Source organism: Leuciscus leuciscus (genome assembly GCF_965113295.1).
Source record: "Leuciscus leuciscus genome assembly, chromosome: 19".
NCBI lineage: Eukaryota > Metazoa > Chordata > Actinopteri > Cypriniformes > Leuciscidae > Leuciscus > Leuciscus leuciscus.
In genome coordinates this window covers 17,668,653-17,696,613 of record NC_138743.1, presented here as the reverse complement: position 1 = coordinate 17,696,613, position 27,961 = coordinate 17,668,653, and the positions used below count along the sequence as shown (strand labels likewise).

Here is a 27,961-nt window from a genome sequence, read left to right as displayed (position 1 = left end):
AGATTTAAAAAAAAACAAAAAAAACACAGCACACACTTTTAATAACACTTTATATTTTACATTTATTGTTAAAGCAGAATGAGCTAATCATCTGAGTTGTTCCTGAAGAGGTATTCAGCCTGAAATGGAGTAAAGAGAATAGGAATTAAGTTGAAATAATCTGTTGTTAAATAAAACACAGGATATGAATACCATTATACAAGTGTTACCAAAAAGTCCACAGGATCATCAGGCTTGACCTTACAGCAGTCCACCAGTCCTTGTGTGACAGTGGGCATGACGTATTTCATCAAGTAGTGTCTCATGGGGACAGATCGTGTCTCTAATAGCTCCTGCTCCTGCTTCTTCACCTCGACCACGTTCCTGTTCTGCAAATACACATCCACAAGCTGAACAATGTAGTCTTTCCAAAGGGAAAGAGAAAGCTTTTGCTGCCCATTCATTCACACCTACTGATCAAACGTTTGTGGGCAGTAAATGTCATGTCTCTCATATGGACTTTCATGTTTAGTTTTATTTAATAAATACACTAGAAAACTAGAAACAGGACTAGAAAACTAGAAACAGGACTGCAAAACTAGAAACAGGAAATTTTAAGAATAAAAGTTCCGCCACAGAATAAAAAGTTTACATCTCACAATTCTGACATCTTTTCTCAGAATTGTGAAATAATTGGACTTATAAAGTCCAATTCTAAGGAAAAGACTGACTTTTTTCCTCAGAATTGCGACTTTATATCTCACAATTTTGACTATATAACACGCAATTGCGACTTTATATCATGCAATTCTGACTTTATATCTCCCAAATGTGTGTTATAAGGTCAGAATTGCAAGTTTATTTGTCGCAATTGCGAGTTTATATCTCACAATTCTGACTTTATAACACGCAATTGCGACTTTAAATCATGCAATTCTGAGATAAAAAGTCATCATGTGACACTAAAGACTGGGGTAATGATGCTGAAAATTGTAATAACATTTTGCAATATCAATGTTTTCACTGTATTCTTATTAATTAAATAGTCATGGTGAGCATAAGAGGATTCTTTTAAAAACAAATTTACCCATTCGTCCAAAAGAGCAGCCATTTTATCATTCTCCACGAGTTCCTTCTCAACTTCCTCCTTTTTCAGCTGCTGGTGAGATTCATCATCTTTCCTCTTCCTCTTTTCCTGCATTTCCTCTGGACTCAGGCCATAGTTCATGGGCCGCCCCACCGTCTTAATTATCTTCTCCACCGTGGCCACGTTCTCAACATCTGAGAATGACATCATGAAAACACAATTCTTAATAACAATACCACCCTGCTTTATAACTATCAGCTTATCCGTCAGCTCATTTATTAATTTAATGGTGTGTGGCGTGCCATTATCTTATGTAAGTGCAAAAATAAGTGTGAAAGTTTGGGTTTTAACTGATGTGTTCGGGGTGGATTTCCAGTTCATCGAAATAGTCAAGCACGGACTCGTCTTCTGGCGAAGTCTCTCTGAATTTTGCAAGACTCTCTGTAAACTCTTCTTGAGTGTAGTGCATTTCCTCTGCCACATTCTGCGGGAGACTCCGAACGCGCTCCTTAAGAAATTCATCAGTGGCTTCCAGTGAGAAGACAAACTCTGAAGGAAAAAGCCAATGGTTGTTAACATGAAACACTGCATTTGCCAGCCCAGTTTTACTTCCGTAATGTGTCACACACGACCGTTCAAAAGTTTAGGGTCAGTAAGATATTATGTTTTTGAAAGAAGTCTCTTATGCTCACCAAATCTGAATTTATTTGATTAATAATAAGCCTAAATTCAATCTGTTCATCATATAAAGCGATCGAGTCTCTTCAGAAAATTTTGACTAAATTGCTCAATTCATATGGTTTAGTTTTACGATCTTTTTGAAGCAGTGGTAGTCGCGTAGCTGTCAATGGAGGGAAGATCATCAAAAAGATCTTCATTTGTGTTTCGAAGATGAACGAAAGTCTTACGGGTGTGGAACGACATGAGGGTAAGTAATTAATGACAGAATTTTCATTTTTGGGTGAACTATCCCTTTAATAAAACAGTACAAACAGTAATAATATTATTATAATTTAAAACAGCTGATTTTAATATTAATGTAATTTATTCCTGTGATGCAAAGCTGAATTTTTTTTGTCACATGATCCTTCAGAAATCATTCTAATATGCTGATTTGCTGCTCAAGTAACATTTCGTATTATTATTTATGTTCAAAACAGTATTAATATTTGCCGCTTAATATTTTTGTAATTTTTTTCAGGATTCTTTGCTCAACAGAAAGTGCAGTATTTCTTTGAAATATAATTTTTTCTAACAAAATGTAAAAGTTTTGTCACTTTTGATCAACTTAGTTTGTCATTTTGGAATAAAAGTTTTAATTTATATATATATATAAAAAAATAAAACACTTACTGAACTCAAACTTTTGAACAGTGTATTTCTGGGTGAAACAGGGTATTCAATAGGACAAAAATGGCACGTTGAAGCTGAAGAGTCTCAATGTTAATAATTATTTCCAGATTTATCATTGCCACAACTCTTTTATTACACGAACATTAACAAGCATTACATTATTGTGATATTACTAAGAGGTTTGAAGGCTGCATCATGCAATTAAACATTTTTACCAGCAAAAGTGGTGAAATATGTATGTTCTGAAACTAACCTGGAATCAACACTTTGCTATACTGAGGTGTTGTAGATCTTGTATCTTCTTCTTCCATGTTTGCATCTGAAACATTTTAGAAGTTAAAGGTGAAGACTTTATTTTACCATTTTAGTTTTTTTGTTTTTTTGGGGGGGTTTAAAAGGAAGATAGCTGACCATGGAAAAGCTCTTTAGCCTGTGTATAGGTCTTTGGGTATCCATCCAGAACGAATCCTTGATTTCTGCAAGGCATTGAGTTTAGCTTCTCCCTTATGATATGCATCACATGCTGCTCATCCAACTGGCCTGTGAGAAAACATCATCAAGTAACACTTACTATATCAGATCTGTTACAATCTTACAATCATATTTCTAGATGCATAAATCGGATCATGTCGAAGCTTCATTCACTGCATACCATCATTCTGAAGCATGTTGTTCTTTATAGTGTTAAGCTGCTCTTCAGCACCAGTGAGCGTTTCCTCATTCTTCTGTGTCTTCTCACTGCTCTCAAGCAGTTCCTCCTGAAGAACACACACTGAACATTCAAAAGACAGCTTCATATACAGTGGGGCCAAAAAGTTTGAGACTGTTAGTGAAAATACTTCTACTTTATACTTTTTAAAACATATTACTCAGTATACATTATATTATTATCTCTGCTTGTTTGGATTCCTCTGTTTGCCCTGTGCTTTTGACCATTTGCCTGTTTGTAATACGTGTTTGGATAACCCTTTAATACACTTCTGTGTTAGGATCCTCAACGTTGTGTCTCGGAGCAGTTCATAACAATTTCTTACTATCAGAAATCAGTCATTATCAAATGAAAACAGTTGTGCTGCCTAATATGTTAGTGGGAACTATAATAAATATATATATATATATATATATATATATATATATATATATATATATATATATATATATATATATAAATCAGTGTTCATTTGTAACACAGTAAATGTCTACTGTTACTTTTGATCAATTTTATTATAACTTGCTGAATCAAAGTATTAATTTAAAAAAATCTTACTGACACCAATTTTTTTAAACCATAGAAGCTGTTATGTTGTGACAACTGTAGAATAAATGTACACACCCATATTTATTTGACTATATGTATTAGTTTTAAATATACATGTAGATGTTGGATGTCAAGTCTGTAACTTATCGTTTTCCTCCATAGTGTTTTGTTATAATCAGTGTTAGGGTAACGCATTACAAGTAATGTGAGTTATTTCATCAGATTACTTTTTTCAAGTCACAAGTAAAGTACTATGCAGGCGAGAATTAGCATTTCCTTCAGCCTAAGGTGTATTCATTCACAAAGAGCCAATACATTTGCCAAAATTAGAAGTATTGGGAGTTTTTGTTATTATAAACCAAACAAGCAGGTGCAGCCAATTTGAGCAAAAGTAATGCAAAAGTAATGTAACACATTCATTTCCATAAAAAGTAACTAAGTAATGCAATTAGTTACTTTTTTGGGAGCAACACAATATTGTAACACATTATTTTTAAAAGTAACTTTCCCCAACACTGTTTATAATTAACATATTGTACATATATATATACATGTCTATTTAATTTTCTTTTCTTTTCATATATATATATATATATATATATATATATATATATATATATATATATATATATATATTATTTATTTATTTTAATTTTATTTATTTATTTTAGATCTATGGTTTGTATGCAACACAACAATTGTTCTTAATTACTGTAGACATTGTTAAAATATCAATAAAAAAAGAAGCTGTTATGTCCCCACTCACCAGTTGTTTGACTTTCTCATTGATGGCTTCATTGACATTAATATGATGAAGTTTGTAATATCTGCACAACTTTACAGCAACTGAGCTTTTGCCAACAGCAGGGGGCCCAAGAAGACAGATTTTTATTGGCTGAAGGAAAAGAAAAGCAAAATAGGAGCATGTAAACATATTTTCTTAACCTATATTGTTTAGAAATGTCTTCAAATTATTAAAAAAAAGCGACAAAACAATTATTGGCAAAAGTTTTTTTGTTTTTTTTCTGATTCTTATTCTTACACATGCCTCTATCAGCAAGTGTTATCAAAGCTTACCAACAGTTGCCTTGTCTGTTTGTATTCCTCCACCACACGAAATATGTTATCAACTATTCCAGAGTCATAATCCCAGCAGAGGTTTAATCTGTCCTTTAAGAAAACAGACTCAGCCTGAAGGTTGACACTGAGGTAAAGCAGGTCGGTTTCCTGTTAAAATACACAACAATTATATATATTACCTTCACATATTATTTTATGACATGGCAAAAAATGTGTGTTCAGCAAAAACAGCCTACCGTAATTGCCTTTGTGCCACAGGCATCCTCCTTTGGGACTTTTTCTATTTGTCCAGAACCCAGGGCAGAGGCAATGGCCTAAGGAAACAGACAGCTGCGTGTTTACTAATGATTTTTAGTGGTGTTTTCTCATAGAACATTGTAGGGATGACATCAGAACCTGGAAGACTAAACACTGCTGATTCCTTCGAGATTTTCCTATGGGATTTTATAATGGGTTTTTTTCGATTCATGTGTAGAATAAAGCCTGTGGTAAACATAACTTGATGATACTTTGACGTTTTGTTCTACAACGTACACTGCACACACTCACACCTCAACCTGTCTTGTCTAGTTACTTATTAAAAACATATGTTTTCAGAAATGCTTTAAAAATTCACGTTTTCGCTATGGGTGTGTGTAATTTACGTTGTAGAACAAAACATCAAAGTATAGTCAAGTTATGTTTTCCACAGGCTTTATTTTACACATGAATCGAAAACCCCCATAATAAAATCCCATAGGAAAATCTCAAAGGAACCAGTGGCGAATTAGTCTTCCGGGTTCTGACGTCATACCTGCAGCGCTTTATTGCAAAACTAAAGTGTGAGCATTATATTGATCAGTACATCATATAGCAAAGTGTGCAATGATTTAATACTTTCACAATGTCTTCAAAAGTGTTCTTGGAATCATCCACAGCGAGGAAGTAGTGTGTTTTTGGTTTGTGATCGATGATGTTTTGAACCACTCTGAAATGACAAATGATGACAAAAATATCAGATGAGAATAAAAATTAAAAAGTTAAACAAAATACAAATCACCATCCCGGGAAAATGACATAACTGCAGTTTCTCAAACCTTGCAAGGTCGTGGATGTGAATGGCAGGAATGATGTTTGTCCCAGGTCCAAAAACAGGAATGCTGCTAAGCTCTCCGAGCCAAGCTGTCTGGGAGAAAGTGAACAAGTCAGGCAACAAAATGTGATTATGAATTCATATTGAAAAATAATGTTGCTCTTATACTTTTGTCATTTCAGTACTTTAAAGAAGAAGTGAAACACGCTCTCGCCCATTCCATACTGCAGCCCTGATGTTACAACATAAGTAGACAGCTTTGACTTTTTCTGAAAGAAAAATACAGGAAGTTTGTTTCATATGTTATGGTATTAAGATTGTTTCATATCACAAATTATTTGAAATGTATTAGGCTGGATTCTGGATGGATCATTACAGTCTTCCCCAGTTTAAGCACATGTTTCTCTGTGCTTGTGTGTTCTTTAAAGTTTGGATGTGGTCTTCTTCTTTTGTAGTCGTCTTCAGTCAAGGGAATGTCAGGCTCATCCTTAAGATAAAATCGGAAAAAGTAGCAAAATGAATTATGTCAGGTCTGTTTATGGTCACTGGTACAGAGCATTCTAACTGATAATATAAGCATAATGAAAAACAAAGTGAAAAGTGAAAAATGTAATTTGTAAAAAAAAAAATTATAATAATAAAAAAAATACAAAAGATTATTTCTAACTTTTTTAACAATTGTCACACAAAAAAAGAAGGTAAAAACAAGTATTTTCGATGTGCAGTGAAATTTATGGAAGGTTTCTGCCACAGAATAAATAAATAAAAAGATAATTGTGACTGGAATTCTGGCCTTTTCCTCGCAATTGGTGTTTACATCGCACAATCTTTACTTTTTTTCTCAGAATTGCAAGTTTATATCTCGCAATTCTTTCTTTATAATTCACAATTGTGAGTTTATGTCTCATCATTTTGAGAAAAAAAGTTTGAATTGCGAGATATTAACTCACAATTGTTTTATAACCAATTTTTTTTTTCAAAATTGTGACATAAAATCACAATTGTCAGCTCACAATTCAGATTGCGAGTCTCACAACTCTGCGTCAGAGAAAAAAGTCTGAAGTGCGAGATATAAACTGACAATTTTTACTTTTTTTTCCTCGCAATTGCACGTTTTTACTCCGCAAACTGTGAGATATAAACTTGCAATTGTCAGCTCACAATTTGGACTTTGTGAGTTATGTCACAAATTTGGGAAAAATAAGTCAGAACTGCGAGATATAAACTCACAATTCTGACTTTGTAATTCGCAATTGCAAGTTTATATCTCACAACTCTGACTTCATAATTCGCAATTGTGAGTTTGTCTCATAATTCTGAGAAAAAAAGTATGAACTGCGATTAAAAAAAGGTCATAACTGTGTGATAAAAAGTTACAATTACCTTCTTTATTTTTTATTCCATGGTGGAAAAATGTTTCAATACAAATTTGGACCTCACTGTATGATATAAATATTTAAAAGCAACACTCACAGGATCAGCTGGTTTGGTCATTGCCCATGTCATGACCGTTGACAGCAGGATAAATATTTTTGAAGACCCAAAATGTTCAATTTCAGAGTGCAGGGCTACAGGAAACATAGATTTAATATACAGTTTTATAGATTGGTATGAATAAAGACATAAACAGAAAATAAATTAAATGGCGTTAAGGCTGTCTCCTAAAACCTAGTGAGCTGCATAATGAGACAGAATTTTGGTCATCTGAACGTGCCTCACCATGTTTTGAGATGCAGCCTAGATAAATAATCTGGAAATCTGAGGAATTGTTACCTGAAATGGCCCATGTTGCCTCATCTATGAGATCAGTGTGTTCAGTGATATTATACACAATAACATCACACTGCATCAGATACTGCAAGAGCTCCTCTCGACTCACAGACTGAAATATGATGAAACAAGATGCTCAAAATTGCTCTAGGTTCCCAGCTTGCAAAGTTTTAAGACACATCTGAGACTTGTTACAAGGGTCAAGGACAAAAGTGTTGCCTCCTCATAAAAGGTCTGATATTTTATGAAATGTATTGACCTTGACACACAGGGGTCATCTATTATTTAATTTCTTGTTTTGTTTTCTTTAGGTTCGTCTCAATCAGTTCCCTAGCTCGTGAATCAGTATATCGTGTACATGAATTTGGCACTATAAGGGTAACGTGCCCTGGGCCTGTGCTCATCGATGTTGTCATATGAACTCTTATTTTGAAGTTATTTTCTGTGCCCACTGTGTCCACCTATGTTCTCTTTATGTGTTTAGATCCTGTTTGCCTTGTTTGCCTTCGTAGTTTCCCTTATTAGTTTTCATACTTATCATCTACAATTGTTCATCATTAGCCCTTGTGTTCCCTGTGTATTTGTACCCGTTTCAGTTGTCTTTTTTCAGTCATTGTTCTTGCATGCCCCTCTTTGTAAGCTGTTGCGTTCCTGGTTCCCCTTGTCTCTCGTTCCCATTTGGATTATTTTCATGCTACCTGAGCTGCTCAGTTCAGTCATGCCACTGCACGGACTCTGGAACTGGACTCTGGAATTTTATATCGATCTGGCACTGCCATTGAGTGGCTCAGCCGTCATGGCCGCCAAACCCAAAGCAGCAAAGGCTGTTCCAAGGTGTTCAAGACTGGCGTCCAGTGAGGCGGACCCATCACTGATATCGGTGCGAGGGGCCGGCATCCCGGTGGTTCCAGCGCATCCAAGTTCGGAGGTCCCAGCACATCATAGTCTGGTGGTCCCAACGCTTCCAAGTATGGTGGTCCCAGAGGTCCTACCAGAAACGGCTGGGCTTCCTGTAATGGCAGTCGCAGTCTTATGTGTTCGGGTCGCACTCGTCTACAGCTTCTCCCGAGGCGGCAGCAACTGCTCCTGAACCTTCTGCCTGTTCTGATACGGCCAAGGAGGCCGTCCTTGAACTATCTGCCTGCCCTGACATAACCATGGAGGTCATCCCTAAACTCCTTGGGCCCTATCTTGCACCCAGCGCAATTGACTTTGTACACCGACGCATGTATCATTCCTATTTTGCACCCGCGCAAAGCGCGCTTTTCCCTCCACAGAAGCACGTCGCTAAACTAGGGAATGAACTTGCGCTCCCTGGGCGGTTCAGCGCAAAAAAGGGGGCGTGTTCCGGCGCAAACGTTCCTTCATGCTATTTTGATGGTTTAGAAAACAATTGCGCCACTAACCAGGAAAAAATAGTTTAAAGTCAGTGGCGCGTTGCGCATGTTATTCATATTCTATTTTAAGGGCGCATGCTTGGCCATAATCAATGTAGCGTGTGCACAACGCGCATACACTTTGATTCTCTCATCTACACAGAAGCAGCAGTTTTCATTTTTGCAAATCATACATTATTTCGATAGATAGATAGATAAGATAGATAGATAGATAGATAGATAGATAGATAGATAGATAGATAGACAATTTATTATAAAAGCATACATCTAGCTTACACATTTACCCAAATTATCATACGCCTGTTTAACCGAAGTTAATTTGGGTGGGTTTCTCCATTTCAATGTAACTTCTCTCTTTTACGGCCGTGACGAGAGCGTTGCTCTCCTTGGCTGTGAACCGCCCCTGGCGCGCGCCTGGCAAATCCGCCGTTACAATAGCAATCCGCTATGGAAAAAGCGCGTCTGCTCTTAAAGGGAATGTGAGATGACGCTCTGATTGGTTTATTTCACGTTACGCCCAAACCACACCTATGAATAATGAAGCTACTTCAGACCAACCCATTTTAGATTTGCGCCTGGCGCAAGAGTAATTTATCCCGCCGGGAAAATAGCAACAGCGCCCAAGATCCGCCCACAAAGTTACTTGCGCTTTGCGCTTGACACTTGCGTTTCAGATCGTTAAAATAGGGCCCCTTGTCTTCTTTGACAAGACTACGGAGGTCGTCCCTGAACTCCTTTTCTTCTCTGACACGACCACAGACGCCATCCTTAAACTCCCTGTCTGCCCTGACAAGACCACAGAAGTCATCCCTAAACTCCTTGGGCCCTATCTTGCACCCAGCGCAAGTGACTTTGTACACCGACGCATGTATCATTCCTATTTTGCACCCGCGCAAAGCGGACTTTTCCCTCCACAGAAGCACGTCGGTTAACTAAGAAATACACTTGCGCTCCCGGGGGCGGATCAGCGCAAAGAGGAGGCGTGTTCCGGCGTAAACGTTCCTTCTTGCTATTTTGCAGGTTTAGAAAACAATTGCGCCACTAACCAGGAAAAAATAGTTTAAAGTCAGTGGCGCGTTGCGCATGTTATTCATAGGCTATTTTAAGGGCGCATGCTTGGCCATAATCAATGTAGCGTGTGCACAACGCGCACTTTGATTCTCTCATCTACACAGAAGCAGCAGTTTTCATTTTTGCAAATCATACATTATTACGATAGATAGATAGATAGATAGATAGATAGATAGATAGATAAACAATTTATTATAAAAGCATACATCTAGCTTACACATTTACCCAAATTAACCGAAGTTAATTTGGGTGGGTTTCTCCATTTCAATGTAACTTCTCTCTTTTACGGCCGTGACGAGAGCGTTGCTCTCCTTGGCTGTGAACCGCTGCTGGCGCGCGCCTGGCAAATCCGCCGTTACAATAGCAATCCGCTATGGAAAAAGCGCATCTGCTCTTAAAGGGAATGTGAGATGACGCTCTGATTGGTTTATTTCACGTTACGCCCAAACCACACCTATGAATAATGAAGCTACTTCAGACCAACCCATTTTAGATTTGCGCCTGGCGCAAGAGTCATTTATCCCGCCGGGAAAATAGCAACAGCGCCGAGACCCGCCCACAAAGTTACTTGCGCTTTGCGCTTTGACACTTGCGTTTCAGATCGTTAAAATAGGGCCCCTTGTCTTCTTTGACAAGACTACGGAGGCCGTCCCTGAACTACTTTTCTTCTCTGACATGACCACAGACGGCATTCTTAAACTCCCTGTCTGCCCTGACAAGACTACAGAGGTCGTTCCTAAACTCTGTCTGTTCAGACACGGTCACGGAGAACGTCTTATCCATCTGCCTTTCCGTCTGCTCCACCTTGGGGATCTTCAGTCTTGTCAGCTCCGCCTTGGTGGCCACCTGCTCTGCCAGCTCCGCCCTGTTCACTCTGCCTGCTACACCATGGTCCCCTGCTCTGCCAGCTCAACCCAGACCACCTGCTCTGCCGGCTCCACCTTGGTCACTAGCTTCACTTCTGCTACACAGGCCCGGCCCGACATCCTGCCCCTTGATCTGCCTCCGCTCCACCCCCCTCCAGGACTTATTGTTATGTTTTTGGAGCATCTGGAAGCTGCTCCTTTGAGGGGGGGCTCTGTAACATGTGCCCTGGGTCTGTGTTCATCGATGTTTTCATATGGACTCCTATTCTGAAATAATTTTCTGTGCCCATTGTCCCTAAGTTCTTTTCTCGTGTTTAGTTCCGGTTTGCCTTGTTGCCTTGATTGTCTCCGTAGTTTTCCATAGGAACCTGTTAATCATTAGCCCTTGTGTTCCCTGTGTATTTATAACCCTGTGTTTCAATTATCTTTTGTCGGTTGTTTTTCATGTCTCTCTTTGTAAGTTATTGTGTTCCTGGTTTCTTCTGTCTAGATTAAGTCTCTGATTCCCCTGTTTGGATTATGTTCCTGTCTTTGTTTTGGATTATCTTGATTTGTGTTCTTTGAATTGTTTCTGCACCTGGATTCTCACCTCTCCTCATCCCTGCTTAAAACATAACAATAAGGTCCCTTGCTCACAACACATTGGGACACTCCATTTCTGGCGACATGAAAACATCTGTGTTGTACAGCCAGCATTGCTATTGATTTTTATGAATAACAGCAGAACTGATGCTTTTTGACTTTTTTTGTTATGCTATTTAAAGTACATTAAGATAAATAATTTGATTGTTACATTTCCCTTCAACATTTCTACTGTAAATCATCTATAATGGTAGCTAGATTTTTCACTACCTGTCTATCAATGTTTGTGTAATATAATGTTTTTTTTCAATACATCTGTCTTGTTGTGTCATGATGTGTATTGAGCTGGCTTGTGCAATATATTTGTGCTTCAGAATTTACTTATCTTGGACTTTTTAGGAAGCAAAGTTTCAGTGCAGTGGAATTGTGATTGAGACAGCCCTTAAAATGGCAGATTCCCTGATCAGTGCCCTGATAGGCCGGGAGCCAGGTCCACTCCTCAGGATGTTTTTTGCTACCCTTTTTTCACTATTATTTCCTATTATCTTATACCTTGGGCCATCACAAGTTGATAATGACCACCCCTAACTCGGCCCCATTTGGTCTCAGGGGCCAAAAAACACCCTTTTTGGGAAAAGCTTTTGGCGGAATGATGTAATTGTGAATATTAAGGTACTGCAGCTACATAAATGGCCATATAACCCTAAAATTTTGCATGGGGTATCCTGACACATAGGGGAAACTAGCAGAAAAAGATTCTGGGGATTGATGCCTTTTTGCTGTCAAATATCACCCTCAACATACCCCAAAAGACAAAAAAAATTCTGTCCGCCTGACAAATTGTCATCAAAAGTGATCATTTTCAAGCATTTTAATATATATATATATATATATATATATATATATATATATATATATATATATATATATATATCACTGCCTCAAATGTACATGAAAAACTTCCCAAGTTTATAAGCTTCAATTTAAGTCCAAGATGACCTTTCTATCTAGAGGATTATAGCTGGTACAACCAAAGTTATCCACTCTACCTCAAATCGGAGAAAACGCTCTCGGTTACTAACGTAACCTCAGTTCTCTCTAGATGAGGGAACGAGTGTTGCGTAAGCTAGCTTACGCTACGGGAAAAACCCTTTTCTCGAGAATACTGAAGCCAAAAAATTATCCTTAATTTTGCATTAGTTTAAAACGCATTGCTGCATAAGCAGACCTAGGCAGAGCGACTCGCGCGCCTATTGGTTGCTCAGCAGCAACTGCTGCAACCTATCCAGGGCCTGCTCGTGACGAAGCACCAATGAGGGCACGGGCGCCCGTGCGCGTCACGTCCCGCCAGAATGGGCGTGGCTACAGGCTATAAAAGCAGGCCCGTGAGGTTGTTCTCTGGTTTTTCAATCTGAAGCGAACCAGAAGTAGCACAAGCACGGCAGGGTTACGCAACACTCGTTCCCTCATCTAGAGAGAACCGAGGTTACGTTAGTAACCGAGAGCGTTCTCTTATGAGAGTACTCTCGTGTTGCGTAAGCTAGCTTACGCTACGGGAACCCAATGTAAAACGCCGTGCGTGCTAGAGAAGGTCCACATGCACGTTCCCAAGGGCATGTGCCCGGGGACAAACGTAAGTGGTAATATCTGGGCCGACGAGGGGTGGGCCCAGGGAGTGATAACCATTCCAGAGTGTGGGAATGGGTGCTTAATACAGTAGAACAGCCAGGTACATCCGTGGGCTGAACTAAGAGTGATAACACTGCCTGTCAGCCACCTGAACCCGAAGGACAGGTGAAAATCGATCACAGACAGGAAGACCTGGTCTGTCGATCTGGAGCCTGTGTATAACACAAACCACACACAGTCTGTGTCGATCTGCAGCGAGAGCGAACAGAGCTAGTATGTTAGACTGACAACAGTTTAGCCTGTAGGGCAGGCACCTCCAGGTTATAAAACATGATAAATGTAGACGGAGAGGCCCAGCCCGCCGACATACAAATATCATGGAGTGAAACTCCGCGAGACCACGCCCATGACAAGGCCATGCCTCTGGTAGAGTGCGCTCTGACGCCCAGAGGGCAATGAAGGTTCTTAGACCTATAAGCCATAGCGATAGCGTCAACTATCCATCTGGACAGGCTCTGTTTCGATGTGGCTAAGCCCTTAGTGCGGCCACCAAACGAAACGAAGAGCTGCTCTGACTGCCTGAAAGCATCAGACCGTTCGACATATATTCTCAGCGCCCTGACAGGGCAGAGAAAATTCACATCGTCCTCACCCTCAGATCTCGGAAGAGCTGACAGTGAAATGATCTGTGATCTGAACGGAGTGGAAAGCACTTTGGGGACATAACCGTGCCTCGGTTTAAAGTCCCTGTAAAGGCAATTCTAAAAAAAAATTCTAAACACATTATAAATGTTAGAAATGTATTGCTAAAACATATTACAAAGACTGTGAACTGTGAAGTGCTGAATTGTGGAGTTAAACAGTTTTTCACCATTGCTGTGTTCCGGATTTTTTGGGCGGGGCTAAAACGGGGGCTCGATGACGCACCGGAGCCCCTGAGATCCTGGACACGCCCCTACTTGATGACGCACTGGAGCCCCTGACGCTGGCCCCTCCCCTAAATAGAGCACAATCACATCAGTTTACCGATCGCGAGTTACTGTCAGTACTATTAGTTACTACAGCCTACAGTTTGCTAGCTAGCTATGCATTCGTCACGGAAATGCGTACTACCTGGATGCGATCACGTACAAAACAGATCGGTGTCCTTATTAAAATTTCCAAAAAACGATCATATCAAGAAGAGGTGGATTAATTTAGTGAAGAGCCGCCTTGATGGAGAGCTGAGGATCACCGCCAAAACCTGCCTCTGTAGTGATCATTTTACACGGGATAGTTTTATAAACTTTCGTCGGAGACAACTGGGATTCACTGATAGTCCGCTGTTACTGGTGAATGGGGCCGAGCCGACTTTCTCTCGCCTCGGTGTTCATCCTCCCGGTGCTATCGTCGGCAGTGCGTGCCCACCAATGAGTGTAAGTTGCCTTGTGTGCTTATGTTATAATTATAGTAGGTAGTCCAGGCTCGAACATGTATGGCTTTGTAAAAAAAAGCATCCATTCCGGAGCATCCATTCCGGCTGTAGCGGTGACAGACAGTTGAGTGTGGCGACGGTAGCTTTCCCGCGAGTGGGCGTGGTTTCAGCGCAGCCAGCGGACACGCCCCCAGCGTTTGAGATTAGAGACTACTGCTAATTTTTTCAAGATTTTGATAGCTTATTTTATGTACTTGCCGGCTTTTTTTATCATTCAAATTTGGCTGGGTGGCTAATAACACATTTTTCTGTGGTGTGACAAACTCAGAACACATACTTAATTTTGACTTTACAGGGACTTTAAGGATGACTCTGTAACGCTACAGCGCTGTGGGTCTAAGTTTCGGGCCGAGCACCAGCCGGAAAACACTGACCATTTAGAGGCGTAGAGCCTTCTCGTAGAGGGTGCTCTAGCCTGAGTAATTGTGTTCAACACTGCCGCTGGGAGGTCAGCGGGTACCCGTTGATGGCCCATGCATGCAGGGCCCTAAATCTGGCACCCGCGCCCCTGGCCTGGGAGAGGAGATCTTTCCTCACCGGAATCGGCCAGAGGGCCGTGCTCGTCAGTTGCATCAGCTCTGAGAACCACACTTGATTCCTCCAGAGCGGCGCCACGAGGAGCACAGAGCATTTGCTCTCCCTGATGCGCTTGATTACCTGTGGTAACATCGCGATCGGGGGAAACGCATAGAGCGGACGGCTGGGCCAGTCGTGGGCCAGCGCATCTCTCTGTTTCGTGAAGAATACTGGGCAGTGCGCGTTCTCCGTCGACGCAAAGAGGTCGACATCCGCTCTGCCGAAGATGTCCCATAGTAACTGGGCTATCTGAAGGTGCAGGGACCATTCCCCGGGGGGAACGTTGTCCCTGGACAGCATGTCTGGGCCCACATTTTGGCAGCCCGGGACATGTGATGCTCTCAGTGAGCGCAGGTTGTGATGGGCCCACAAGAGGAGAAGTTCCGCCAGCTTGTGAAGGCTCCGTGACCTGAGACCGCCCTGGCGGTTGATGTATGACACCACTGACATGTTGTCCGTGCGGACCAAAATGTTGTGGCCTTTGAGGAGGGGGAGAAAGTATCTCAAGGCATTTTCGACCGCTTTCATCTCCAGACAGTTTATGTGTAGGCGCCTTTCTGAGGCTGCCCACAGACCAAACACTGGTCTGCCCTCGTAGAGGGCGCCCCAACCTGAGTTGGATGCGTCTGTCGAGATTACTTTTCGTCTCGAAGTCATGCCCAGATCCACTCCTGACTGATACCAGTCTGCCGCCTTCCAGGGATTCAGCGCTGTGACACAGTTCTGAGTTACCCTGAGGAGAACGCGACCAGCAGACCATGCTCGCGGCGGGACCCGCGTTTTCAGCCAGTGCTGCAGCGGGCGCATGAAAAGCAAGCCCAGTTGAAGCACTGCCGAGGCCGAAGCCATAAGACCCAGCATCCTCTGAAAACTTTTGAGAGGAAAAATGCTGCCGGTCCTGAAAGCTGCAGCTGAGCGCTGAATCTGCAGCGCGCGCTGTGACGTCAGCCGCGCTGTCATTGATACAGAGTCTAAGTCTGTTCCCAGAAAAGAGATTCTCTGGCTGGGAGACAGTAAACTCTTGGTCCAGTTGATTTGGAGACCCAAATCCCGTAAATGGTCGAGTAATAGAGCCCTGTGCGCTATTAACTCTGACTCTGACTGGGCTAGAATAAGCCAGTCGTCCAGATAGTTCAGTATTCGCATCCCCCGTTGTCTCAGGGGAGCGAGCGCTGCATCCATGCACTTCGTGAATGTACGGGGTGCTAAGGACAGACCGAACGGCAGGACGGTGTACTGATAGCTAAGACCCTCGAAGGCGAATCGCAAGAAAGGCCTGTGATGGGGCGCTATTTGAATCTGAAAATATGCGTCTTTCAGATCCACAGAGATAAACCAGTCCCTCGGGCGAATTTGCGCGAGAATTTGACTGGTCGTGAGCATTTTGAACGATATCTGCATAAGGGCTTTGTTCAGCCGTCTGAGATCTAGGATGGGTCTGAGACCGCCATCCTTCTTTGGAACGAGGAAATATCTGCTGTAAAAACCTGACTCGCTCAGTGTGTGAGGGACGGTTTCTACAGCTCGTTTCTCTAACAGTTTCGCAATCTCGGCGCGAAGTAGGTGTGCTACTTCGCTGTTCACCGTGGTTTCGACCCTGGCTCGAAAGCGAGGGGGTCTGCGAGCGAACTGTAGTGAATAGCCTCGTTCTACCGTGTTCAGTACCCATTCTGACACGCCCGGCAGCTCCCTCCATGACTTTATGTGAAAAGCTAGAAGGAGAATAACGCGCGGGCTGTTGTCGCTGTGTGTGTGTGGCACATATCTCACAGCGCATGAGAGAGAGCGCGCTCATGGAGGCACGCGCGCTTCGCACACACATAACACAACTCGTGTCTGGTAGAGGGTGATTTATACACGGGACACGTATTGTGTTTATTGACGGGGGCTCTGAATGAGTGCTTATCACAGAGCAGCCCGTGTTTGTATGTAGGGATGAGCGCTGTACAGCGGGCACCTTTTCCACATTCAAAACACACACGGCGTGAGCCGGGTTTATGGATATGGGCCGTGAATGAGTGTGAATCACTGAACCGGCCGTGTTTGTATGCAGGCGCGAACACTGTGGAGTGGGCACATGACCTACATTTATAACACCATCGGCGTGAGCCGGATAAACAGACAGAATGCTCTTTCTGTGATATAATTGGGCGGCCGTAAAAACGGCCTTTGGGAACAGGCGAGCGTGTTGTGTAACGGGCTCTTTGACTGTGAAATACACATATCCAGTCACCTCTGCTGAGGGGACTGTGAGAGCGAGGTGCGCTGATTTTGATGGCGGTCCGGCCGCAGCGGGACTCGACCATCTTCGTCTTCCTAACGCGGTCAGGAAGACTTTGAGGGCTCTGCCTTCAGCACAATCTTGGACCGAGGTCCCCGAGGGGGAGGCGGTCTGTGGCGGCTGGAAGAGCGTGAGCGCTGGGAATCCCTCGACTGACGGCGCTGTGAGGCTGACGGCGGGGGAGGCTGTGGCGCTGATTTCCGGTTGGACGGCTGCTTAGAGCGGCCCGTAGCGGAACTGGAGCGCTTCGGCAAGAAATGCCTCATAGCCTGGGAGGTTTTCTGTACCTCGGAGTACCGCTCCGAAAATCCCTTGACAGCCGGGCCGAAGAGACCGGATGGCGCCACGGGCGCGTCGAGGAAAGTGGCTCTGTCGGACTCCTTCATGTCGGACAGCGTCAACCACAAGTGTCTCTCGGTGACAGTGAGAGACGCCATATTCCTCCCGATGGCCTGAGCAGCGGACTTGGTGGCTCGTAGCGCTAAGTCCATCGCGCTCCTGAGGTCAGAAAAATTCTCAGGGTTCGGGCCCGCCTCGTCCATTTTACGGAGAAGGTCGGCTTGAAACACCTGAAGCACGGCCATCGTGTGAAGTGCAGACGCACGCGGCTTGACCGGCGGCGGTGTAGGCCAATGTTGTTTTCGTCAACGATGACGATAACGAAATGATTTCGTTGACGCACCTTTTTTTTATGACGATAATGCGACGATGACTAGCTAAAAATGGCTCTAAGGTGACTAAAACATGACGAGACGTTTTCGAGTTTTCGTTGACGAGACGAGACGGAACGAAAATGATTATAAGTCTGACGTTCACAATGCATGTCATTTCTGCCTAATTTGCGTGAAATCTGTCTGTTTTGAGCTACTAAAAAAAAAAGTATCAGCAAGGCTGCCGCTTCCTATCCTTGTTTTGGGTACGCCCACCACCCGGCTGCCGCCATGCCGCGCACCAGATTCCACACAACAACACACCTGCGGCTGCGGCTAGTCACTCGCCACACATCTTCGATATGAGGCGACGGACTGGACAAAAGCGAAACGAACTGCGCGAGCGAGCGACAGTGCGCGAGAGAGACCGAAAGTGCGCGAGAGAGACCGAGTGTGTCTGCGCCGCGAGAGAGGCCGAGTGTACGCGAGAGAGACCGAGTGTACGCGAGAGAGACCGAGTGTGTCCGAGCATTAGTTTAGTGGGCTAATTGGTACAAAGTAATATATAATTATTATATAACTTAGATTATAACATAAATTATTATTTAACTAATTATATAATAAAGCCACAATTGCCAAAGTAAGAATGTTTTTATTCCTGGCTTTTTTTGAGTAAAACAGTGATTCCACTGTTACCCCTTAATCTGTGTGTAATGTTGATAGCTCAAAGTTTTTGGCTGTTTAAACTGTAAACCATTCCTTTATTACTGTGATTACTGGTGAAAATAGCCAATGTGCTGAAATTTTAGAAGAGCATCAATTCATGGAAAAAATATAACTTGAAATATGGGGATAAAAGGTTTCTGCCCAATGCAACAATGAAGTAGCCTACAGCTTGGCAGCACTGCATCTCCATCAATGAGAAAGTCTAGTTTATTATGCAAAGGTTTTAAGGTTAACTGCTGTTTTATGAATTGCAACACTTTCTACAACCTGTCAAACCTAAGCCCATTTCCAATACTTTTTAACCTAAATTAATTTGTTAAAGACTACTTTTTTTTTTTTTTTTTACTAAAATTGACTAAAACCTTTTTGCGTTTTCGTCGACTAAAACTTGACTAAAACCTTTTTGTGTTTTCGTCGACTAAAACTTGACTAAAACTATCAAGTTTATAAGTGACTAAAATGTGACTAAAACTAAAAAGCATTTTCGTCCAAAAGACTAAGACTAAGACTAAAACTAAAAGGGCTGCCAAAAACAACACTGGTGTAGGCACGACCGATCAAAGCCGAAGTAGTCCTGCAGGCTTTGGAAGGCAGTGAAGGATGAGACTGCCATCCGGCGGAAGGCGGGCAGAGGTGCGTGGCTACCGGTTCCTCGACCGGAGGAATGCAGAGATAGCCTTTGTCCTTCGCGCCGTCTACTAGAGAGAGCGTCGAAGAGACAGTAGAGCGCAGCCTGGCAGAAAATGACGCCTTCCAGCTCTTAGTGAGCTCCTCGTGGAGCTCCGGAAGAAAGGGGGCAGGCCTCGTGTGAGGCGTCGAGCGGCGGCCTGGCAGAAAGCAACCGTCCAGCCTGCTGGGTGCAGGCTCGTCAGGAAGCGACCAATCGAGGCCGAGGTCCTCCACGGCCTTCGTAAGCAGGCGAAGAAGCTCGGCGTCAAACGTAGACCGCACACGCTCGATTCCTGAAGAGAAGGGGCGGGGTCCGGAATGGAGCCCGACCAGCCTTCGCAGTCAGAAGCCAGAATAGAGCAGCTGTCCCCTTCTGCGTCATCTCCCCCCGACTCGATATGCTCAGCGGGCGGCTGGCCGGCCGTGATAGAGGTGGGGGATGCAGAGAGCGATGCACACGGGGAGAGATCCGGCATGCAAGCGCTCGCGGCAGATGCCTCCGGCGTTCTCTGTGAACGGCGCTTTTTACGGCGCGGCCCAGAAGACAGAAGCGGAGGGGCGGGATCCACGCTGAAAGATGCTAGGCGAGCCCGCAGGGTCGCCATAGACATCACTTCACATTCCGGGCAGCCGCCCAGGGAAAGCGCGTGGTCCGCGTGTGTCTGTCCCAGGCAGGAAACGCACAGGATGTGGCGGTCCCCGTCGCTGAGATCGGCTCGGCAGGAGACGCATTTTTTGAAAAGAGGCATTTGAAACAACGCCTCGCTCTTTTAGATGCAAGCGTGTGTGACGTAACACGCGGTAAAGAAAGGATATCGGCGCCGGATAGCGCAGCAGGAACGGCAGTGGAAGCGGCGAGATGGCCGGCTTGAAGCTCGTCCCGCTGAAGGCTCTTCGACGGCGCAGCTTCTCCGGAGAACAGCGAGGTGAGTGTCCACTTCGCTGAAGAGTTGAAAAATCAGAGAACAACCTCACGGGCCTGCTTTTATAGCCTGTAGCCACGCCCATTCTGGCGGGACATGACGCGCACGGGCGCCCGCGCCCTCATTGGTGCTTCGTCACGAGCAGGCCCTGGATAGGTTGCAGCAAGTGCTGCTGAGCAACCAATAGGCGCGCGAGTCGCTCTGCCTAGGTCTGCTTATGCAGCAATGCGTTTTAAACTAATGCAAAATTAAGGATAATTTTTTGGCTTCAGTATTCTCGAGAAAAGGGTTTTTCCCGTAGCGTAAGCTAGCTTACGCAACACGAGAGTACTCTCGTAAGAGAACAGAACTTTCAAGCATTACCATTCCATAAGGGTTCCATAAGTCCACAAAGTCCTCGCAACACAAGGAATAAAGATGACTCTAGTGTGCAGTCTGTTATCAAAAAGCCAACCTTCAATAGAGTAAAAGTTAGTAACCTTCTGTACAGGTAAACATTCTTTACAGCCAAATGGCGAAACTAAAATACAGCTCAAACATAAAATAGAAAACATTTTTTGGTTCTTATATCTTTTTGCTGCTTATTCATGCTGTACTTCAACTACTGGTCATGTTAGTGTATTGTATTAGTGTAGAATATAAACTCTCAATCATAATTTTCCTCCTCTTCCTCATCTTCATCTATATTCGTATGGATTTCATCAGTCAAATCATCTTCATCTGTTTCATGCTCTCCATGATGGTGACCTCAAACGAAAACATTTTCAATAAGACATCAACATCTAAACCTCTGTTAATTCTCAATAAAAACTTCTGTAGACGTGTGACAGAAATAACAGAGTCAGTCTGGTTAGTAATATAGTAATATTTATATTCTACACTAATACAATACACTAACATGACCAGTCGTTGAAGTACAGCATGGATAAGCAGCAAAAAGATCTAAGAACCAAATAAATGTTTTCTGTTTTACATTTGAGCTGTATTTTAGTTCCCTTATCGGTCGGTCACTCTCTACGTACGTCGTGACCGACTGATAGGAATCTCGCTAGAGAGATCTACTTAAAGTGAAACTAAAACGAGCCAATACACATTGGCATGCAATCATTTGCATTAGCTGTTCAGCCCCACAGGGCGGGTATATAATGGGCAGAGTTGCGATTGCATTTCAGTTTTTTGCTTCGGAGCCAAGCACTTCGATGTGTTCTACATATCTTCAAGGAGATTATGAAACTGAGCGAGCTTCTTCTTCTTCGGACCTCTCCACACTGGTCTTTTTTCTCTCTCTTTCTTTTCTTTTTGTTTTTGCTTTGACTTGAGCAAACTTGCGCTTGAGAGCACTCAAAGGCCGTTTTCACGGCTGGTAAGACCAGCGAGGAGAAAGAGCGCACAGACAGTTGCACATTCTTGTCTGTGTTCGCAGTGACCGCTCCCCTGCGTGCTTCAGCACAAACGAGAGCAGTCCCCAAAAGAGCTTACACAAATAGAACTCGTCCGGCTCCGAAGAGCCAGTCGCAGGCAGGCAGGCAGACCCAGAGATGGATCAGGCCATCCATTCCACTACAGTGAGGGCAGCCGATGCCCATGTCTTGCGAACGGAGATCGCAGTCCTACTGGCGAAGGACGCGATATCCCTCCAGCCGATATGAGGTCAGGGCACTACAGTCCCTACTTCATGCTCACGCAGAAACGCATTTTCGAATGCATCCGTCCCCAAGATTGGTTTCGAGACAGGCCATTTCTGCGCTTTGCGTTCGAGGGTCGAGCATATCACAACAAGGTCCTGCCCTTCGGGCTGTCCCTGTCTCCCCTTGTCTTCACAAAAGTCACGGAGGGGGCCCTTGTTCCCATGAGAGAACAGGGCATGCGCATCCTCAACTATTTCGACGACTGGCTCATATTAGCACACTCTCGAGATCAGTTATGCGAACACAGGGAACTCGTGCTCAGGCACCTCAGCCAGTTGGGTCTTCCGGTCAATTGGGAGAAGAGCAAACTCGCCCCCATGCAGAGGATCTTATTTCTCGGTATGGAGTTGGATTCGGTCGCACAGACAGCGCGCCTCAAAGAGCAACGTGCTCAGTCGGTGCTGAACTGCTTGAACACCTTCAAAGGCAGGACAGCGGTCCCACTGAAATTCTTTCAGAGGCTCCTAAGGCATATGGCAGCAGCGGTAAATCCGCTCGGGCTGCTCCATATGAGACTGCTTCAGCACTGGCTTCATGGCCGAGTCCCGAGGTGGGTGTGGCATCACGGCACTAACCTGGTGACAATCACCCCGGCGTGCCGCCAGACCTTCAGCCCGCGGTCAAACCCCTCGTTCCTGCTGGCAGGTGTCCAGGCATGCTGTGGTGTTCACAGACGCCTCTGCCACCGGCTGGGGTGCCACGTACAACGGGCATGCAGTGTCAGGGGTGTGGACGGGCCCTCAACTGCATTGGCACATCAACTGCCTCGAGTTGCTAGCAGTACATCTCGCTCTGACCCCCGAAGATGTTCGATAGGGTCCGTGCTTTCCTTCTTGCAGCAAGGGTTGGAGCGAAGGCTGTCTCCCTCCACCCTCAAAGTACATGCTGCCGCTATTTCAGCTTATCTTTCCACATTTTTCCACATAACTCCCTCGAAGAAAGTGGCTTCCGCAGCATTCCCCTTCCATAGAAAGGGCACGCTTTCCCAGTGTTATCCAATAATCTCACTGTATGGGTTATCACGGAACAACAGTGACAGATACGCTCTGTGTAAGCCCTTTCCTATCGTCCGTCCAGGCAAGAAGGGGTACAGGCTTACACCGGGCGCTAGAGGGATTCCTATCAGTCGGTCACGACATACGTCGAGAGTGACTGACCGATAAGGGAACGTCTCGGTTACATATGGTAACCCTCGTTCCCTGAGGGAGGTAACGGAGACGTACATCCCATCGTCACATCTGCTGCTGCCCGCTGGGGTGGCCAGCTTACCAGGCTTGGCTCCTCAGCAAAAAAGGAGCTCACCTCGCACCTTCTGCTCATTATATGCCTGCGCTGCGAGGCTTAACAGCTGATGCAAATGACATTTGGTTAATTGATTTTGTGTGAATGTACCCTATGTTGCACCCTCACCCCAGTCCACCTAGGGCAGGGCAATTCAATTCAATCATCTCCATCTGGCCCAAAGGCACCCCAACCTCCCTCCGCCTCTTTTCCTGGCGGTGTGGCTACATTTGGTTAGATATGCGAGTGGCCATAGTGGCGCGTGCAGCTGTACGTCTATACGCACTGTGCGTACCATGAGCGCTCCGACTAACCTGAGAAACGTTTTCAGTCCGAATATTTCAGCAGTTATTATGTGTGTCCCGTATTTCTGTCGACTGAACCAGCGATACCAATCATTTGTGAATGGTGCGAATCTTTTGTTCGATCTTTGGTTCAATTATTTCCTTTCCATGAATTGGCCAAATGCGCTTGCATAATGGTCTGAAACGATTCAGATTCGTTTGGACCGCTCTGTCACTGAATCATCTGAAGCTGTTTCTCGGTCAGTAATAACAAATATAGAACAAATAGCGCTGTTTTCAGTTTAGTTTCAACTCGCAGTTTAGTTTACTTTGAACTGCGCACCACCGCCCAGTGGATAACGGAACGCAAGCTTAAAGGAGTAGCATTTACTCCCGGTTCTGGACACTATTATTAAACAGCATTGCAACATCCAGTGAGAAGTTGTTCAATTCGACACACCTCTGTTACAGACCACAAATCACTCGATGATTTAACTAGTTTTAAATCAGATGAAGCAGCCTCAACATTCCCAACACGACTGATGAGGTGAACAGCAGAAATATTGTGCCATGAACGAAGTTAGAAGACTTTAATAAATCCCCTAATCACCACCTTTACAAACATTTACCATGAATGTACTGTAGTAATTATGGTTTGGGCAGAAATGTGGAATATTTATACTGAATACTATCTTATAGTCATTTATATTGCAGTAGATTAATTAGGTGGGTAGAGGAATATACAATTAATTTTGTGTATAGTTTTTACCTGTGTTTAGGCATTTTGTTATACAGTTGTAGTGAGTGAGTAGCCATGCACGGTTTTACCTGTGGTTATCAAGTCTCACTGTCAGAATATTTTCATTTAAGCCTATAATAATTATATATAAAATAATTCTTACCAATTCTTACAATTTTTGTACATAGCTGTAAATAAGTTATTTATTAAAGACTCATAAATCTGCATACTGTTGGGTACCACATTTCCAAGTAAATACAATACTTTTTTAGGTTTACTTTAGCTTATTTATTGATACTGTTATGTTTCAATAAGTAATAAATAATGTTTCAATAAATAAGCTAAACCCCACCGGCCCTCCTCAACATTCTGATTTAATAATCCGGCCCTCGAATTAAGCTAATTGAATAGCCCTGACCTAGGGGCATAACATTACTCACTTTTCATGCAATTCACTTCATATAGTATAGCAGTACATAAGTCAAGTCTCAACTCTTGTTTAAGACATTGTTCATATGCAAAAAATATGCTTAATCCAATATGGAATGGTAATGCTTGAAAGTTCTGTTTTCTCCGATTTTAAGTAGAGGGGAGAACTTTGGTTATACCAGCTATAATCCTCTAGATAGAAAGGTCATCTTGGACTTAAATTGAAGCTTATAAACTTGGGAAGTTTTTCATGTACATTTGAGGCAGTGATATATATAGGCCTTTATCTATAATAAAATGCTTGAAAATGATCCCTTTTGATGACAATTTGTCAGGCGGACAGAATTTTTTGTTGTCTTTTGGGGTATGTTGAGGGTGATATTTGAAAGCAAAAAGACAGCAATCCACAGAATTTTTTCTGCTAGTTTCCCCTATGTGTCAGGATACACCATGCAAAATTTTAGGGTTATGGCCATTAATGTAGCTGCAGTACCTTAATATTCACAATTACATCATTCCGCCAAAAGCTTTACCCAAAAAGGGTGTTTTTTTGGCCCCTGAGACCAAACGGGGCCGAGTTGAGGGTGGTAGTTATCAACTTGTGATGGCCCAAGGTATAAGATAATAGGAAATAATAGTGAAAAAAGGGTAGCGGAGTGGACCTGGCTCCCGGCCTATGACTAGCAGCTACTGAACTTTACTTTTATTTTATATTTATAAAAAAAAAACTGCTTCACTGTTTATTTCATATTTTCTAAGAAATAATAAAAACTAAAGAATTTAATATTTTAAGAATTCCATTATATTAATGATTTTTTTTCATAGGCACCATTGTATACAATATATCATGATATATCACCTACAAATGTTTTTATTTTTTGATTCCGAAAAAATAACTAAATAACTAAATAAATTTTAATTCAGAATTTTAAAATGTGCTGTTCATAGAAGTGTATTGTGTGCGTGAATCTCAAATGCCATCTACAATACCACAAAAGAAATGACAGATGATAAACTTAACTAACCCAATATTCCTCCAGAGCAAAACGTTGTTTTTTTGCACCTTTATTCGCAACTGTTCCGACTATCTGAAATCGTGCGCCTTCTGAAGCCTGTTCTTGTTTGTCTTCCTCCTCTTCATTAGCGAGAGACTCTCCGACGACACACGACGACAAGAACTAAACAAAGCAACATTAAGCCACAGCGCTTATTATATTCATGTAATTTATGTACCTAATGACTCTTTTACCTGCGCGATATATTTGGAAGAGTATGAGTCGATGTTGTTGAAAAAGACTCGTTTGGAGCGGCTCTCGCTGTGGTTGGCCATGTTTGTCGTTTGGTTGCTATGGAGACTTGGAAAGATGCAAAGCAAATGTATTTTATAAAACCTTGTCCTAAACATTTTTAATTATTGTTGTTGAGATATTTGTACACCTCACTATAAATGCATTAGGCTACATGACAAAATGTTGAAAAGTTTTTTGCATTTCAACCTATGATTTCAACAGTGGAACATGTTCATATGGTGGTAATGTGATTAAGATTGGGGGGGAGACACAATATTGACAACTGTGTCTAAAATGTAGCTGTAATTGCAATGACAGGACAATGAATTGTTAATTACAAGAATAATTAATTCTTCTTAATTAAAGATTAGATGGAGGAAAAATAATAAGGCAATGTATTTGCGTGTCATGCCAGTAGACAAAACCAAATTAACCAATGTTTTTTTAATCAAATTTAAAACATGGTTAAATAAGTGCAAACATGTTGTCTAATGCCAAAAACATTTAAAGTAAGTGTATACATGTAGTGTAATGACATGCTGTTATTTCACACAGAGGTGAAGTCAAGTCAGCATGTGCTTGTGACATGAAACAACGCTCACAAGTTTATTCAGAATCTTCATCATTTAAGCATGATCTCATTATTCTTAGGTTAAAGTCAGGTAAAACGACCTACTTTTTGTAAATTGTCTAGAACAGGGGTGCCAATCCTGATCCTGGAGATCTACTTTGAATTGGGCACCCCTGTGGTCACCCAACTCAGAGGCTGCATCCTTCGAAGGCCGGTTGCGTTACCGCAGCGCTACGAAGGCTGTCCCAATTCGAAGGCTCCTCCAAATGAGTCCTTCATTTCATGTACATTAATGAATGATACAACAGATGAATCCTTCGCTGCCTTGTCTATCCCAGAAATCATTGCACGCCTGTGATGACAGGATTTTTTTTGACAAATTGCGCATTACACTTTTAAATGTAAGTATTGGGTTTCAGTTTACTCAAATATCTAATGATACGAAAGAAAAAAAACAACAGTTTATGAACCCTGTTTTGTTTTTAGACAGTTTAATATAACTTTCAAAAAAGTCCAGTATAGAGAGCCTAAGTCCCTCCCCTCCGCTTCCGGCTCATGGGACCTTATTTCGGAAAAAATATGTATGGTAGTCAATGGCGAGAGACAACTTATCTTTTTATTCCGTCTGAACTGTGCCCTGAATTACACATATGATGTTTGTCAATTTAAAAGATAATTATGAAAGTCAAGAAAGCTGCAGTTTGTCATAAAACAGAAGAGTAACATTTAGTTGTATGTGAAAATCGCTCAATGAACTACATCTCTCGTCTCGCACTGTACGTCACCAACATGCTCGTATGTGTGCAGTCTGGTACAAAACACTCAGGCATGACAGCGTAACGTTACGATTATAACGCAAGACTATAGAAAAAATGACAGACGTTAGCTTCAGTAAAGTTAGCTTCATTCATTGAGAGAAAAGGTATGACGTCACATGTGCGCCTTTTGGGTTTGTAGTCTTTGTAATTACGTATTTTCACAGTCTTATACCTCAACAGTTTTACATCAAACTGCGACTTTCTTGACTTTAAAATGTATCTTTTAAATTGACAAACATCTTATGTGTAATTCAGGGCACAATTCAAACGAGATCAAAATAGTTCAAGGCACTGACGCTTGCTTACAGATCCATCACAGGCTCAGCTCCCTCCTACCTTCACTCACTCCTACGAGTCTACATCCCTACCAGACACCTACGATCGGTCAATGAGCGACGTCTCGTGGTTCCATCACAGAA

General features: G+C 42.8%; 1 protein-coding gene across 1 annotated transcript; it reads right to left on the bottom strand.

Annotated features, from left to right (window-relative positions):
• Positions 1-36: 36 nt before the first annotated feature.
• Positions 37-26,221, bottom strand: ak7a (adenylate kinase 7a). Its single transcript, XM_082147621.1, has 18 exons — positions 26,114-26,221; positions 25,890-26,042; positions 7,603-7,711; positions 7,303-7,397; positions 6,206-6,316; positions 6,015-6,098; positions 5,834-5,922; positions 5,634-5,724; positions 4,994-5,071; positions 4,755-4,904; positions 4,444-4,572; positions 3,072-3,177; positions 2,831-2,959; positions 2,673-2,738; positions 1,418-1,615; positions 1,067-1,260; positions 210-368; positions 37-119 (listed from the first exon to the last, which is right to left on the bottom strand). The coding sequence occupies exons 1-18, from the start codon at positions 26,192-26,194 to the stop codon at positions 84-86; spliced, it is 2,058 nt and encodes a 685-aa protein (XP_082003747.1). The 5' UTR covers positions 26,195-26,221; the 3' UTR covers positions 37-83.
• Positions 26,222-27,961: the final 1,740 nt, after the last annotated feature.

Bases quoted from the DNA above. Each gene is read 5' to 3' on its own strand.
- ak7a (XM_082147621.1), bottom strand. From the start codon at position 26,194: ATGGCCAACCACAGCGAGAGCCGCTCCAAACGAGTCTTTTTCAACAAC. The intron at 5,923-6,014 runs GTACTGAAATGA...ACTTTCTCCCAG, and splicing joins TGTTTCACTTCTTCTTTAAA to ACAGCTTGGCTCGGAGAGCT. The intron at 2,739-2,830 runs GTCAGCTATCTT...AAAATGTTTCAG, and splicing joins GGCTAAAGAGCTTTTCCATG to ATGCAAACATGGAAGAAGAA.